Here is a 15,951-nt window from a genome sequence, read left to right as displayed (position 1 = left end):
ACTTATCTAGGGACCTTCAGCATTAGAGGATCTCTCCCTTGCAAGAATCTGCTGGTTTAAAGGTTTAAAGACTGCTCATGAATAGTAGAGGCAAGGGACAGTGACATTGCCCTATCAAGTTATTGCAACCTTACCAGATCCTTTCTCTTCAGAGGGGGATATGTGTGTCACATCCAGATTGTGGTGAAACTTCAAGTCCTTTCAACAGATGCCTCTGGTGTCCTTGGAGAAGCTGTGTTGTTACCAGTCTACTTTGGAGGGTTTGAAGGGAGAGTCTTCTCCTAGGTGTCCTTCTTGAGACCTTGACGTCCATGGGATTTGCGGTGGCCCTTCAGAGTATTCGATGTAGTTTTCACCTAGATATCTCTTTCCTTTTTAGGGAATAGTGTGAAAGGCATTTCAACTTCTTCCCCCCCTCTCGGCACTAACAAGGAACGGGTTTCAAGAGGAATTGTGCTGGCAACACGAATGATGATTCAGACTCCTCTTAAGTTGTGCCTCAACTCAGTCACCTTTCATGAGGCCCCAGAAGGACTGACCCTTGGAGGGAGAGGAAATCAACCTTAGAGAATATTATTCTTACACTCCTTGCCACAAAGCCTCGTTGTGTATTCCCTGGTCAGTCAACCAGAGGAGGCTTCAGGCATGATGAATACTCAGGCATCAACTAGGATCGTGTTCTCAATCCATTACTTTCTGAAGATGACTTGAACGTGGGATCATGACGATCGATTCTTTTAGACAGACCACGGTTGATCTTTGGTCAAATATCCTCGCCTTTTTAGCTGACGCTAGGGGTCCCTTGGATCACATCAGTGGTAACATCTTGTAGATCGTCAATAGCATGGTTTTGTTTCAGTAGAGCTTCGGCTCCTTCGAGCATTCTTTAAGCGAACCAAATTGCACCCTAAAATCCAGATGTCAATTGCCCCAAGTTTCGAAGGTTATCGTTGATAATAGTCCCATATTTGATGCTGGGAAGTGAGGTTAGGACATGGTTTATTGGTAAAACTACTCATTTATTACCAACCAGAAAGTCATGGAACACATGCAGTGACCTCAGGTGCTTTCATATTATGCAAATAGGTTTTATAAAGATGTATATATTAGTGGAAGGTCATAGCTAATGACAGTTTTCCACTCACAGGGGGTTATTAATCTAAGGATGATGTTTAACCTCTCAAGATTATCATTGCACATATTATCTACTTTCATTTTAGACTGATGATAATGCAATTACTCTACTAATGACATGCTGAAAGATTTTTTAAGATTGTGACTTAAGATAGAAGGTGGAAGGCATCTGATGAATGATAGATTTTGTCTGCCGCTTTGGAAATGGCATCAAACTGTAAAGCATTAGAACTTGATTATTGGGTTTAGACAACAAATTAATTTAAAAATGTTATAAGTGTGTCATTTTGATGAAGTACATGTTAGAGAATATTGATATTAATAGATCTTTCAAAGCTTCATATGTACAAACAATGATATTTTTCAATATTTAACTTAGCCGGTGATTATATAAGCTGCAGCTCTGCTGCTCGACAGAAAACTCTACGTTAAAAATCCGCCAGCGATCGCTATGCAGGTAGGGGGTGTACTTCAACAGCGCCATCTGTCGTGCAGGTACTCAGTACTCAATGTAAACAAAGAACTCAATTTTCTCTCTGTCGTGCCACCGGCAAGACCTACTAATTCGCTGTTGCTAACTGGATTGGTTTTCACAACTTTTTGGTGAAGTACACGTTTCTAGTTTTGAGCTTTCGCTTTGCAGGCTTTATCTTCAATAAATCCTTGCATTCTTTTGTTGATATCGGATTATTTGTTGATGACTTTGGATAGTTTTTGAATTCCCCTTTGACCAATTCAAAATGGCTGACCTTTCTCAAGTCCCTAAATTCAGGAAGTGTAATGCTAGGGACTGTTCAAGGCGTCTTCCGAAGGCCTCTATCGATCCTCACACCGTTTGTTCCAATTGTCGGGATAAAACCTGTCAATTGGAAGATCGATGTGAGGAATGCGTTGGACTTTCGGAATTCGATTTTATCGAATTCCAGAAATATACACGTAGGCTAGAGAGAGATAGAGTCAGGAGAAGTTCATCTCGCTCCGTTGAATTTTCCTCTCCTCATGCCCCACAACCTATTCCTTCCCCTGTAGTGGTTGCTCCTAATCCCCCTTCTGGCACTCAAGAACCTTCGATGGCAGATATGATGCGTGCCATCCAAGCTCTAGGTGAGAGAGTCGAGTCCTTGGCTAGTGACCGTAACCAGCTCATGGCGGACGTCAAGGAGCTGAAGTGTAAGAGTGCAGTGGGTGGTGATAAAGTGAGTGATAGTGTTGTGGATAGTGTTGCGCTTGAGGGTTCGTCTGTTCGTGCCTGTCGTCCTCCTAGTCCGGGACCTCTTGCAAGCTCCCAAGTCCAGGGGAGAAGCAATGTCGTACGACCAAAGGGTTCGAGAGGCTTTAATCAGCGAACAGACGTTCCCTCCGTGGTTTCGGGCGTATCTACCCAAGATCGCCCCACCCACACAGAGACGAGAGAGCCCATTTATTCCTCGTCTGCGGAAGAGGTTTCTCGTAAGAAACCATGGACCAAGGTCTCGCGGCCTCTTAAGCGCAAGTCGGTCCCTTCCGCGCAAGTCCAACGGCCCAGTTGTAGCCACTGGGTCAGTTCGGACTCGCTGCAGTCTTCCGACGACTGCTCACCTCCTAAGAGAGGCAAAGCGGTACCGCCTCAGGCAGTCACACCGTCTGTCGCCGCACCTGCTCCTGTAGACCCTAAGTGGTCTTTGCTGCAGACCATGCAGTATCAGTTAACGTCACTAATGCAGGACTTTCGTGCGGAGAAGGTTGATGCTGAACCAACCTCTTGCCTACAACCAACCACGGTTGTGCGTCCTGTGGACGCTGAGGCGACCTTCTTCCGCACTCCAGCTGAGAGAGTCCCGCCACCCATGCGTTCCAGTGTACCCTGCCAGCCGCATGTTGACGTTCAGCGACGCACGGAACCTTCCGTTGACGTTCGCGAGGTACAACAACAGTCTAAGTTGTTTTGTTTTGACGCGGTGCGTCAGCCTCCGCAACCCAGTGTGGTTGCCTCTGCTCGCCCACATCAGACTAGACAGTCTGGAGTAGACGTTATGCGTCCCCGCGCTGCTATGGTTGTTGCCAGTTCACAGACTGGGCAACAGTTCCATGACGTTGCGTCCGGTTCAGTCACGCGTGCACCCGTGCTACCGGACTCAGCTGACCAGCCGATTCCTACTCCTTTGCCGCTTCCTCCTCAATTCTCGGATGATGGACTCTCTGATGATGACGATGCGGCACACGTTGATGAACCACATTCGGACCTTGACGAACCCAAGACCACGCAACCCTCTTTGGACTTTAGAAAAGTTCTTGCTCTGTTCAAAGAGATGTATCCGGACCAGTTTGTGTCTGTGGCTCCACGCTCTCCTCCGTCAGAGTTTGCTTTAGGTACGCAGTCATCCTCGCCTGCCTTTACGAAACTCGTCCTCGCCCGCTCGTCCAAGAGAGCTTTACGAGTTTTAGGAGATTGGATGCAGTCCAAAAAGAGCATAGGGAAGACAGCCTTTACGTTTCCCCCTGCGAAACTCTCTTCCAGATCGAGCGTCTGGTATGCCACGGGAGAAGTTCTCGGCTTGGGAGTTCCTGCCTCTGCCCAGGGCGACTTCTCAAGTCTGGTAGACTCTCCCCGCAGGCTAGCCATGAGACGCTCTAAGATATGCTGGTCTCCTTCGGACCTAGACCATCTGTTGAAAGGAGTGTTTAGAGCCTTCGAGGTCTTTAACTTTTTGGACTGGTGTCTGGGAGCTTTGAGCAGGAAGATCTCCCCTTCTGACAAGGAATCTTCCTTGCTCATAATGTCCTGCATGGACAAGGCCATACGTGACGGATCTAGTGAGCTTGCGGCTTCGTTCGTATCCGGGGTCCTCAAGAAACGTGAGAACCTTTGCTCTTTCCTGTCAGCTGGAGTGACACCTTGTCAAAGATCAGAACTTCTGTTTGCTCCTCTCTCAAAGTGCCTTTTTCCAGAGGACTTGATTAAGGAGATTGCTGCTTCTTTGATTCAGAAGGACACCCATGACCTGGTTGCGTCCTCTGCCCGCAAAGCCACCCCTTTGCCTACCTTGTCAAGACCCAGGATGGACACTCCAGCGTCCAGATTCATTCCGCCCTTTCGTGGCAGAGCCTCCAGCAGAGGAGGTGCTCGTGCCGAAGGGAGACGTGGGAAGAAGAAAGGTTCCAAGTCCTTTAAAGGCAGAGTCTGACTGCCACCTTCTTCAGACAGCAGTGGGAGCCAGACTCAAGAACTTCTGGCAGACCTGGGAGAAGAGAGGCGCAGATGCACAATCTGTGAAGTTGCTCAGAGAGGGGTACAAGATCCCGTTTGTACGAAAACCCCCTCTAGCAACGTCTCCCATCGATCTCTCTCCCAGGTACAGAGAGGAAGACAAGAGACGAGCATTGAAGCAGGAGGTGTCTCTCTTGCTAGAAAAGGGAGCGGTAGTCAAAGTCCTGGACCATCAATCCCCGGGCTTCTACAACCGTCTCTTCATAGTGGTAAAGAAGACAGGAGGGTGGAGGCCGGTGCTAGACGTCAGTGCGCTGAATGTCTTTGTCACAAAGCAGACGTTCGCCATGGAGACCACAAAGTCCGTTCTAGCAGCGGTCAGAAAGGAAGACTGGATGGTCTCTTTAGACCTAAGGGACGCATACTTTCACGTCCCCATCCACCCAGACTCCCAACCTTTTCTGAGATTCGTTTACGAAAAGGTTGTCTACCAGTTTCAAGCCCTGTGCTTTGGCCTAAGCACAGCTCCTCTTGTGTTTACGAGGCTGATGAGGAATATAGCCAAATTCCTTCATTTAGCGGACATCAGAGCCTCCCTCTATTTGGACGACTAGCTTCTAAGAGCTTCTTCCAGTCGTCGCTGTCTGAAGGATCTAAAGTGGACTCTAGATCTGACCAAGGAATTGGGTCTCCTGGTCAATATGGAAAAGTCTCAACTGGTCCCATCCCAAACTATTGTGTATTTAGGGATGGAGATTCACAGTCAAGCTTTTCGGGCTTTTCCGTCGGCCCCCAGAACAAGTCAAGCCCAGGTATGCATCCAGAACATGCTGAAGAAGGAACGATGTTCAGTCAGGCAGTGGATGAGTCTGATAGGGACACTATCATCCCTGGAACAGTTCGTTTCGTTAGGAAGACTACACCTCCGTCCCCTTCAATATCACCTAGCTGTTTACTGGAAAAAGGACAAGACGCTAGAAGCGGTCTCGATCCCAATTTCCGAGAAGATGAAGTCTTCCCTGACTTGGTGGAAGGACAGTATCAGCCTCAGAGAGGGTCTGCCCCTGGCTGTTCAGACTCCCAACCACGTTCTCTTCTCGGACGCATCGGACACGGGCTGGGGCGCGACATTAGACGGTCGGGAATGCTCGGGAACTTGGAACTCGAGTCAAAGAACGTTGCATATCAACTGCAAGGAGCTACTGGCAGTTCATCTGGCCTTGAAAAGCTTCAAGTCCCTCCTTCAAGGCAAAGTGGTGGAGGTGAACTCGGACAACACCACGGCTTTGGCGTATATCTCCAAGCAAGGAGGGACCCACTCTATGACGTTGTACGAGATCGCAAGGGACCTCCTCACCTGGTCAAAAGATCTAAACCTTTCTCTAGTAACGAGGTTCATCCAAGGCAACTTGAATGTCATGGCAGATTGCCTCAGTCGGAAGGGACAAATCATTCCAACAGAATGGACCCTACACAAGGATGTGTGCAAGAGACTGTGGGCCACATGGGGCCAGCCTACCATAGATCTCTTCGCAACCTCGATGACCAAGAGGCTCCCAATATATTGCTCACCGATCCCAGACCCAGCAGCAGTTCATATAGATGCCTTTCTACTGGATTGGTCACATCTAGACCTATATGCATTCCCCCCGTTCAAGATTGTCAACAAGGTACAGCAGAAGTTCGCCTCTCACGAAGGGACAAGGTTGACGTTAGTTGCTCTCCTCTGGCCCGCGAGAGAATGGTTCACTGAGGTACTTCAATGGCTAGTGGACGTTCCCAGAACTCTTCCTCTAAGGGTGGACCTTCTACGTCAGCCACACGTAAAGAAGGTACACCAAGGCCTCCACGCTCTTCGTCTGACTGCCTTCAGACTATCGAAAGACTCTCGAGAGCTAGAGGCTTTTCGAAGGAGGCAGCCAGGGCGATTGCTAGAGCAAGGAGGACATCCACTCTTAGAGTCTACCAGTCGAAGTGGGAAGTCTTCCGAAACTGGTGCAAGTCAGTATCAGTATCCTCGACCAGTACCTCTGTAACTCAAATAGCTGACTTCCTTTTATACCTGAGGAAAGAAAGATCTCTTTCAGCTCCCACTATCAAGGGTTACAGAAGCATGTTGGCATCAGTCTTCCGTCACAGAGGCTTAGATCTTTCCAACAACAAAGATCTACAGGACCTCCTTAAGTCTTTTGAGACCACGAAGGAGCGTCGTTTGGCTACACCTGGTTGGAATTTAGACGTGGTACTAAGATTCCTTATGTCAGAAAGGTTCGAGCCACTACAATCAGCCTCCTTTAAAGATCTCACTTTAAAGACTCTTTTCCTGGTTTGCTTAGCCACAGCTAAAAGAGTCAGTGAGATTCACGCCTTCAGCAGGAACATCGGATTTTCATCTGAAACGGCTACATGTTCTTTACAGCTTGGTTTTCTAGCCAAAAACGAGCTACCTTCTCGTCCTTGGCCGAAATCGTTCGATATTCCAAGCCTATCAAATATGGTTGGAAATGAACTAGAAAGAGTCTTATGCCCTGTTAGAGCTCTTAAGTTCTATTTAAGACGAACTAAACCTTTACGAGGACAGTCAGAAGCTTTATGGTGTTCTGTTAAGAAACCATCTTTGCCTATGTCAAAGAATGCCTTATCCTATTTTATCAGACTGTTAATACGAGAAGCTCATTCCCATCTGAGTGAGGAAGACCAAGCTTTGCTGAAGGTAAGGACACATGAAGTTAGAGCTGTCGCAACTTCAGTGGCCTTTAAACAAAATAGATCTCGGCAAAGTATAATGGACGCAACCTATTGGAGAAGCAAGTCAGTGTTCGCGTCTTTTTATCTTAAAGATGTCCAGTCTCTTTACGAGAACTGCTACACCCTGGGACCATTCGTAGCAGCGAGTGCAGTAGTGGGTGAGGGCTCAACCACTACATTCCCCTAATTCCATAACCTTTTTAATCTTTCTCTTGAAATGTTTTTATTGTTGTTTTTGGGTTGTCCGGAAGGCTAAGAAGCCTTTCGCATCCTGGTTGATTTGGCGGGTGGTCAAATTCTTTTCTTGAGAAGCGCCTAGATTAGAGGTTTTGATGAGGTCCTGTAGTATGGGTTGCAACCCTTGATACTTCAGCTCCTAGGGGTCGCTCAGCATCCTAAGAGGATCGCGAGGCTCCGTAAGGAAGACGTACTTAAAAAGGCAGAGTAATTGTTCAAGTCGACTTCCTTACCAGGTACTTATTTATTTTATGTTTGTTATTTTTGAATAACTGCTAAAATGAAATAAAAAATCCTTAGCTCATAATAATGTAAACATTTATTGCTGGTCTCTACCCACCCCCCTGGGTGTGAATCAGCTTATATAATCACCGGCTAAGTTAAATATTGAAAAATGTTATTTTTATAATAAAATAAATTTTTGAATATACTTACCCGGTGATTATATATTAAAGGACCCTCCCTTCCTCCCCAATAGAGACGCAGTGGACCGAGGAGAAAATTGAGTTCTTTGTTTACATTGAGTACTGAGTACCTGCACGACAGATGGCGCTGTTGAAGTACACCCCCTACCTGCATAGCGATCGCTGGCGGATTTTTAACGTAGAGTTTTCTGTCGAGCAGCAGAGCTGCAGCTTATATAATCACCGGGTAAGTATATTCAAAAATTTATTTTATTATAGAAATAACATATTTGATTATGGATTTGCAGATAATGTTCGGCAGGCAAAAGCTCCTCGAATTGAAGATCAGGTTGTTTGTGACCAACAAGGAAGAAGGAGGTAGGTTATTTTACATTTTGCATAGATTTTATTATCAATCCTTTCAGGATTCAATGAAGATATCATCTATAATTTCATCACATACAGTTTCAGAACCAGTCAGTAACCTTACCTTAGAAAGTAGAGTACTGTATTTGGATATAATAGATCCCTTCTATGTTTTCATTATACAGCAGTATAAGTTTGAAGAGTTATTCATCTTCCCATATCATATATTACATTATTTGCAATTCAAAATTATGGGGTACAAATGTTAGAATTTTGTGAAACGCTTTTGATTTTTTTTAAGCCTTTGCAATAAATTTCAGATAATTTTTGTGGAAAATGTGAGCAATGTTCAGTGTCTGAGTCATTGTCCATGTTTTGTCATTGTTGATTGGATTAATGAATTTAAGGTTACTTACAATACTTCAATTAATACAGGAAAATGGTTTGAATACGGTACTTGAATAGCTTTTTGTGATTTTTTAAATCCAAACTTTCTTTCCCATAATCCAGGTTCCATGGAGCTTTTACTGGTGGCTTTTCAGCTGGGTACTTCAACTCAGTTGGAACCAAAGAAGGATGGGCTCCCTCAACATTTGTATCCTCCAGGGTACAGCGAGCAGAAGCAAAAAACTCACGACCTCAAGATTTCATGGATGATGAGGTTAATATTTGTTTTGTTTTTATATCTCTAGTTGTTACTACTGTATGTTCATAAAAAGAAAAAATATCTGCAGGTTTGTGAAAATTTTGATACTCCATGAATCTTTTTGTTTTTAAAGTTAAGTCTTCAAACAATTAAGAAGACTTTTGTTGTAAGGCTGTTCGTGGATACACAGTGTATCATTTCTTTGAACCTCTCCTGATGTTCATATTGTCTCTCTCTGGAAGCTTGGTTTTATTAACATTTATTCGTAAAACTGAAAGTTTCCTATTTTCTTTCTTTATAATACTGTTGAATTACTATATGCCTCTAGTAAAGTAATGAGACAATCTAACAGTTAATGGCAACGACCAAGAGCTTACTAAGCCACAGATCCTTTGTCTTTTTAGTCTTGTTTTGACTTCGTTGACACCTCATACCTCCAGATTATTTTGATTTATGGTTTTTATTGCATTTAGAGATGCATACATCTGAATTTGTAAGTAACTACTATGTAGATTGGTATATGGATTTATATCTGGACAAACATGATCTCCATTCCCTTTGTCTCATGTCAGGGACAGTATTGTCATTTAAATAACCATTGTGAGGAGTGTGAAGGCCTCACTCTTCTTCTCATGGAAGACTATGTTTCTGTTGTTGCTGCCAAATTAAAGTTTGAGGCACAAAGGAACTTGCTTTTAGATCAAGGGGAAATCCAGAGAAGACTAAGCACTCAATGAATTAAGCTTTAATATTGATGAGTTTCAAAGCTCCTAATTCATTTAGCTTTTTTGTGTGAAATCTCAGAAGGCCAGTGAGTCTTCAAATTAAGGCAGCAATTCTGAAATAACCTGTCATATTTTAAACCTTAACCTAAAGATGAGGTAAGTGTTACCCCTGTGTCCAGGGATACCCTAATCCCTAATCTAGCCCCAGTTATTCCCACCCCTTCCCCTGTGTTCTTCACTTTTACCCTTTTGCCAGAATGTCCGAGGCTGCTTCAGCCTCTGTGGCTGTGGTTGTGCTTCTAGTCCCGCTAGTGTCGGGGTTGCTGGGCTTTGCGAGTGTGCCTACCCCTTCCCCTGTGACATTATGCCTCAGTTTTGTAGCTCCCTTTGGAGCAACCTTTGTGGTTTCTTCCCCTGCTAGGCCCATTGTCATTGATAGTCACTCAGACTTTGACTGCTCTGCTTGCAGAACCAGGAGCGACAGCCAGGAAGAGGAAGAAGCATGCAGCCTATTATTTCTCCTTCTCTTTGTCCTCCAATTCTTATTCTGATTCTCCTTCTAAGATGAAAAAGAATAAGAGAAAGATGTCAAAGAAGTCCAGTAAGGCCAGCCATAGTACAGGGATAGAGCTCCCTGTGACACCACTTTTCTTTCAATGGTGGCCAACTGTGTATTGAGCTCACTTGTTTAACACACAAGTTCTTAATGAAAGGCGGATAACATCCATCCTGTAACGATTGTGTAGTCCCTTTGACTGTTAGATTTTGATTGAATATCCCAGTCTTGGGGATCTCTGGAAATTGATTCCTCTCTCATGCTTGTGGTGGGGATGGCAGGTACATCCTCACCAGAATCTTGGAGATGTTTTATTTGATACTACATGTAATTGCCTTTTTAGGTTTATATCAGAAGCGGGACATTTTAAAAATTTCATATATCAGATATTTATTTATAGTTTGTTTATTTATTATTTTTTTTAGTTGATAGTTTTCCATCAGTTTTACTGAAATATGCATCAGTGGCATTGAAGATATGATGCCAGATAATTATCAATCATTCATTCATTCATTTTTATTTGGAGGCAAGTTTACTTGCTTTGTAAAAAGTTGGGAACTTCTGTATGTGGTATCTTGGGTTCTCACTGTCATTTTTGAGGGATATCAGCTGCCTCAATTGTCACTTCCTCCTCTTTGATTCTTTCCGTTTCCCCTCCTATTGTATCTGAACAATACAGACAAATCTGTGGTATCTTTTGAAATCCAGACTTTGCTAGAGGGAGGTAAAATTAATTTTTCTCCAACATAATTACTTTATTATTTCTCAGCAAGTCTCAACAAATTTCTAATAATTGATCTGGGAGCAGTTGTCTTTTCATATGTTAAACTTGGTCTTTATATTGTTAGGTTCATCTATGTGAAATACCCAACAAAAGTATACTAATTCTTCTTATCATCCCTTTGTTAAATCACCACTACGTCTACCAGTTTAACAATAAAGCTTCTTAACCCTATGAGACTTTGTACCCCTGTCAAATCATATCCCCCCCTCCCGGATCACTTGCTTTCTCACAAATTATGGTCTCTTAGATATTTTTCTTCAGTTGCTTAATTTAATTTTCTTAAAATAGTACAGAGCTGATTTTAGTGGCATTTTAAAACTTAATACATTAGTTGTAGTTTATTAGATTATAGTGCTCTATTGATATTCTTTATCATTCTTTAGATGCTGGTAATGTAAACGAAAAATTATATGAACTTATAAATTATGATAGAAAAGGGATTATTAAAAATTGAACAAAGAACAAATACTTTTATTGTAATGTATATCTTTTAGATCATTACAAATTTCTCACTGATATTAATGTAGACAGATTTACATATTTTAAACTTTCCATTTTTTCAGGATTTAGCTTCTCATGGTATAGCACCTGAAGGGATCCAAGCAACATCTAGTTTTGATGACAGTGAACAGAGGAAGAGAAAGAGAGTTGTTGACCCGTATGGACCAATTCCAGGCATACCGGTTTTAGAAGAAATTTTGAGACCTAATAAGTACGTACAATCTAGTAAGAAATTGTTATCTAAAAAACAATGCTTTTATAATACAAACATGTTATTCATGTAAATCCAACAGTTATCATTTTCTTTGCTACAGAGTATTGGTTTATATCGAGATTTAAATAATTTTATTAATATATTTTTTTAATACTTTTAATCCCTCTTTATTTTGTATTTAGATATTATTGTATGAAAGTTGTGTGATTAGTTTTAGAAGTTAAAAAGATACAAAATGTGAGAGAGTGGGTATGGTTGATTAATTTGCTTTATACAACACTGAATGGCCTTTGATACCCCAGTGCTTGGATTAAGGCCTAAATTATATATTCAATTCAATTCAATTTACCTGGTGACTGAAAAGAATATGAAGAAGGACAGAGTATACTCAGACTATTAATATAATGTGTGTATGAAAAAAATGTTTTAGGTTATAACAATATTGGTTGTTCATTGGAATCCCATTAATCTGTTATTATCAGAATTAATATTTAGGAAGGCTGATGGTAAAAGGCAAAGCATAGATTTCATAAGATCAAAGGGGAAAGAAGACAATAAGATTAGAAGTTAGCTCTCCATAAAAAGAGCAAAATCCTATTGGTAAATAGAATTTTGTATTCCTTAGAATGTAAAATAGCAATTTGTACTCCTTGGAAGGATGAAGAAAGAAGGGTAAACACCCGCTCGTAACATGAGGCATAAAACAATATACACAGCCATGCGTTAAATGTACAAATAAGATGAGGGAAGGTGATCATGATGATGACACAGGAAGAGAACTAAGTCTCCCTTTCTGTAGACAGCATATGTCCCTTCACAGCAAGTGACCTAATTAAAACACATCAAAATGCTTATGAGTGACTACATGCAAATAAAACATGTTAAAGGTAGTGTGATACTTCTGTATCAGCTCAGAGGAAAAGAATGTGCTCAAAGTCATTTGAGTTGGTTCTCCGTTGTTCTACAGTTGGCTCTTCTTGGTGGAGAATTTGACTGGTGACTGGAGACCAGTCGTTAACCTCAAACTTCTTTCAGCATGGAGATGGCAAGTAACGTATGCTGCCATCAGAGAGAAAGACTTCAGGCTTTTGTTGGATCTGAAAGACGCATAACTTCAGATACACGTCCATCAGTCCAACAGAAAGTACCTTTGCCTAGTCCTCTATAGAGTAGTGTACCAGTTCAAAGCCTTATGCTTTAGACTGTCCACCATTCCCCAAGTGTTCACTGGTCTCAACTTGGGCTAACTTGAATGGGATATGTCTCATGATGTGTTTTGATGATGGACTGCTCCTAGCCTCTTTCGAGTGGCAGTTGCTTCAGGATTGAGATGGACTACTCTTCTCTTGTCACAATCTGGGGATTGATAAATTTGCAAAAGTCAAGTCTCATGCTCAAGCAAAGGATGAAGTACCTGGGTATGCTTATAGACATAGCATTAGGGAGTGTCTTTCCATGAGACCATCACTACTGTTCTTGTTTAAGCGAGAACTCCTGGCTTGGCTGGGACGATGTCTTCTGGAAGATCTTTCCTCAGAGAAATTCCTTGCACATGGGTATCTCCACCAGCAATTACTTCATTGGTGTCCCAAGTGTCTCTCTTCAGCATCCAATGATCTCCCATCTTATTTTGTTCCAGTGGAGCAGGAGGTATGGGACGATCTTTCCTGACGGCTGAACAACATAAGCTTCACCAGGAGAGTTTCACTCAATTCCAAATTCCAGAGATGCTTAATCGCTAGGGGCTGGTTGTAGGGTCGGAGTGGTCTCTACATCTTCCCTTTGAGGAAAGGATCCTTTGCCACATAGATTTGTTTGCCACATACTGTAGCTAATAAGGAAACTCCTGGTGTTCTACTCTCCTATTCTAGATCTTTGGATGTCATTTGAGGATACATTTTAATACTCTTGGTAATGCCTTTCCTTTCTTATGCTTGATTTACAGTTGTCATCAACAGAATGTTGAGGACATAAGTCTGAGAGTGACCCTGGTGAATCCCAGGTGGTTGCATGCTAAATGATATCCAGATCTGTTGATGCTCCTTATCGAAGTGCCGAGAGAACTACCCTGATGGCCCACTCTTCTTGGTGGAGTCTTGCACTTCACTAATGGAGACTATCCAGCATTACCTCCAAGTGGAAGGCTTTTTGCTTTTTTTGCTTGGCATAGCACAGGAGATGTCTGAATACCTACAAAGGTCCTCTGCAGCTTTCTACCATGTGAAGTGGGTCATCTGCTGTTGGAATTGTAGAAAGGATTATTCTCTGATCGGAGCCTCTCTGCAAGTACTTGCTGATCCTTTTATGTTAAATAGCTGAGAGAAGCTGTTATCAGTCTCAGCTCTATGAGTATAAGGCTATCACTCAGCCTTTAGCCAAGTCTTCAGGCTGAGGGTCTTAGACTTTTCCTCTTTTGGCCATATATGAAGCATATATTGTACTACTCTATGGAGCAGAGACAGACCACTAGCAAAGAAATGATTTTGAGATGTCTGTTGATTTCTAAGATTCATGGTCAAAATGCAGTTGGAAGTTAGTAATAACTTGTGAGAAAATTGTAGGTGTGATGTGCAGTGGTTGCGAATTGCAGTAGTCTGAAATCTTAATAAAGATTGAAATGGTTTAAGCATATAATGAGAAGCAATGATGAACAGTTAGTTAGAGAATTAGCCAGAAATATATTAAATGTGGAAGTGGTAGGACAAAGAGTCCCGGCATTCAAGAAAAGGGTGCAGAGTACATGAATACCTGACCAGACTGGTATTAACTTGTCTCTTTGTACTTATGTTTTTATCCATATAGCTGTCATTGTGTAAGGTATACCATACATGGTTCTCATTGTTACAAAAACATTTCTTTTAGAGAAACGATGGGTATGAAGTTGCTGCGTAAACTTGGTTGGAAGCCAGGTCAAGGCATTGGACCAAGAGTTAAACTTACTCAGAAGAAATTAGCACTGGAAGAGACGAAGAGAATTTATGGTTGCCAGCTTCCCCAAGGTAAGGAACTTTATTTATGTCAGTAGTTATCAGAATCTGGTGATTTTTGTTGCTCAGTACAGTAATTTTCAAGATTATTTCAGAACCTTAATTTTTCAATATTTAACTTAGCCGGTGATTATAATAGCTGCAACTCTGTTGCTCGACAGAAAAACTCTACGGAAAAATTCGCCAGCGATCGCTACACAGGTAGGGGGTGTACTCAACAGCGCCATCTGTCGTTCAGATACCCATTACTCATTGTAAACAAAGAACTCAATTTTCTCTCTGTCGGGCTACCGGCAAGACCTACTAATTCGCTGTTGCTAACTGGATTTGTTTTCACAACTATTTGGTGAAGTACACTATTCTAGTTTTGAGCTTTCGCTATGCAGGTGTTTTATCTTCATCTTAAAACTTGAACTCGTTTTGGATAGATTTAATTATGGTGACAAAGAGAGTATGGACTTTCTTTCACTTTTAAATGGCCGACCCTTCCCTTAGACGGAAGTGTGTTTAGGCTTTTAGTAATTATCTTATCACGTTATAGATTTTCCTATATTTTATATCTCTCCGCCTTTATTAGGCCTCTTCGATTAACTTTCCATTTTTTATAAACATATAAAAATAAATTTTAATGCTTTGTTTATTTAGACCTTTCCTGAGAGTACAGTGAACCCTCGTTTATCGCGGTAGATAGGTTCCAGTCGCGGCCGCGATAGGTGAAAATCCGCGAAGTAGTGACACCCTATTTACCTATTCATTCAACATGTATATTCAGACTTTTAAAACCTTCCCTTGTAAGTAGTACTGTTAACAAACTACCCTTTAACCCTGGATAGGTACGCTCCTCGGACACCCCTTTAAGGGTATACTCGGACGCGAACGACCCCGACGCCAAAAAAAATTCTTGAAAAATCAGTTTTTGCAGTAACCTCCTTTTTTCTTTTGCCAAAAAAAAACTTCAATGAATGCTTAAAACAACTGTAAAAATAAATACTACTCATCTGCAGAAAAACTATTTATTATAAATATTTTAAAAAATTAAGTAGAAAAAAAAAAGACCTGACATAAAAATTCATAAAAAAAAAGTTTATACATATATACACAAATCCTTTTAGGAATTGATTCTTGAATGTTTAGGACACATCTTGATGTATTTTGGATGAAGTCAGACCCATGGAGGTGAAGATCTGAAATGAGAAAAAAAGGGTAACTTTTTTTGGCCAAAAAAATTTGTCCAAATTTCATGAATTTTTTTGGGTACCCAAATGAAATAGGAAGTGGCTAATTTTTTTAGGGAATAAACATATGTTATCCTAAAATAGAAATATGTAAAAAAATCTTCATTATTTTGTAAATTACATTTATATCAGGGGCCATATCTAAAGGTAATTTTTTGAGTACTTAGAAATTTCGTAAAAAAATACATATATTTAATATATAATATGATATTTATGCAGGTAAAAAT

General features: G+C 41.6%; 1 protein-coding gene across 1 annotated transcript in view; it reads left to right on the top strand.

Moving 5' to 3' along the window:
- Positions 1 to 15,951, top strand: part of LOC137641402 (G patch domain-containing protein 1-like) — a 121,245-nt gene that overhangs the window by 38,575 nt on the left and 66,719 nt on the right. Inside the window, exons 2-5 of the mRNA XM_068373925.1 lie at positions 8,019 to 8,088; positions 8,587 to 8,737; positions 11,351 to 11,499; positions 14,365 to 14,501. Coding sequence (XP_068230026.1) covers positions 8,019 to 8,088; positions 8,587 to 8,737; positions 11,351 to 11,499; positions 14,365 to 14,501 — 507 coding nt within the window. The remainder of the gene's footprint in view (positions 1 to 8,018; positions 8,089 to 8,586; positions 8,738 to 11,350; positions 11,500 to 14,364; positions 14,502 to 15,951) is intronic.

Source organism: Palaemon carinicauda, chromosome 5, assembly GCF_036898095.1.
Source record: "Palaemon carinicauda isolate YSFRI2023 chromosome 5, ASM3689809v2, whole genome shotgun sequence".
Classification (NCBI taxonomy): Eukaryota; Metazoa; Arthropoda; class Malacostraca; order Decapoda; family Palaemonidae; genus Palaemon; species Palaemon carinicauda.
This window is presented reverse-complemented; position numbering and strand designations above follow the sequence as displayed.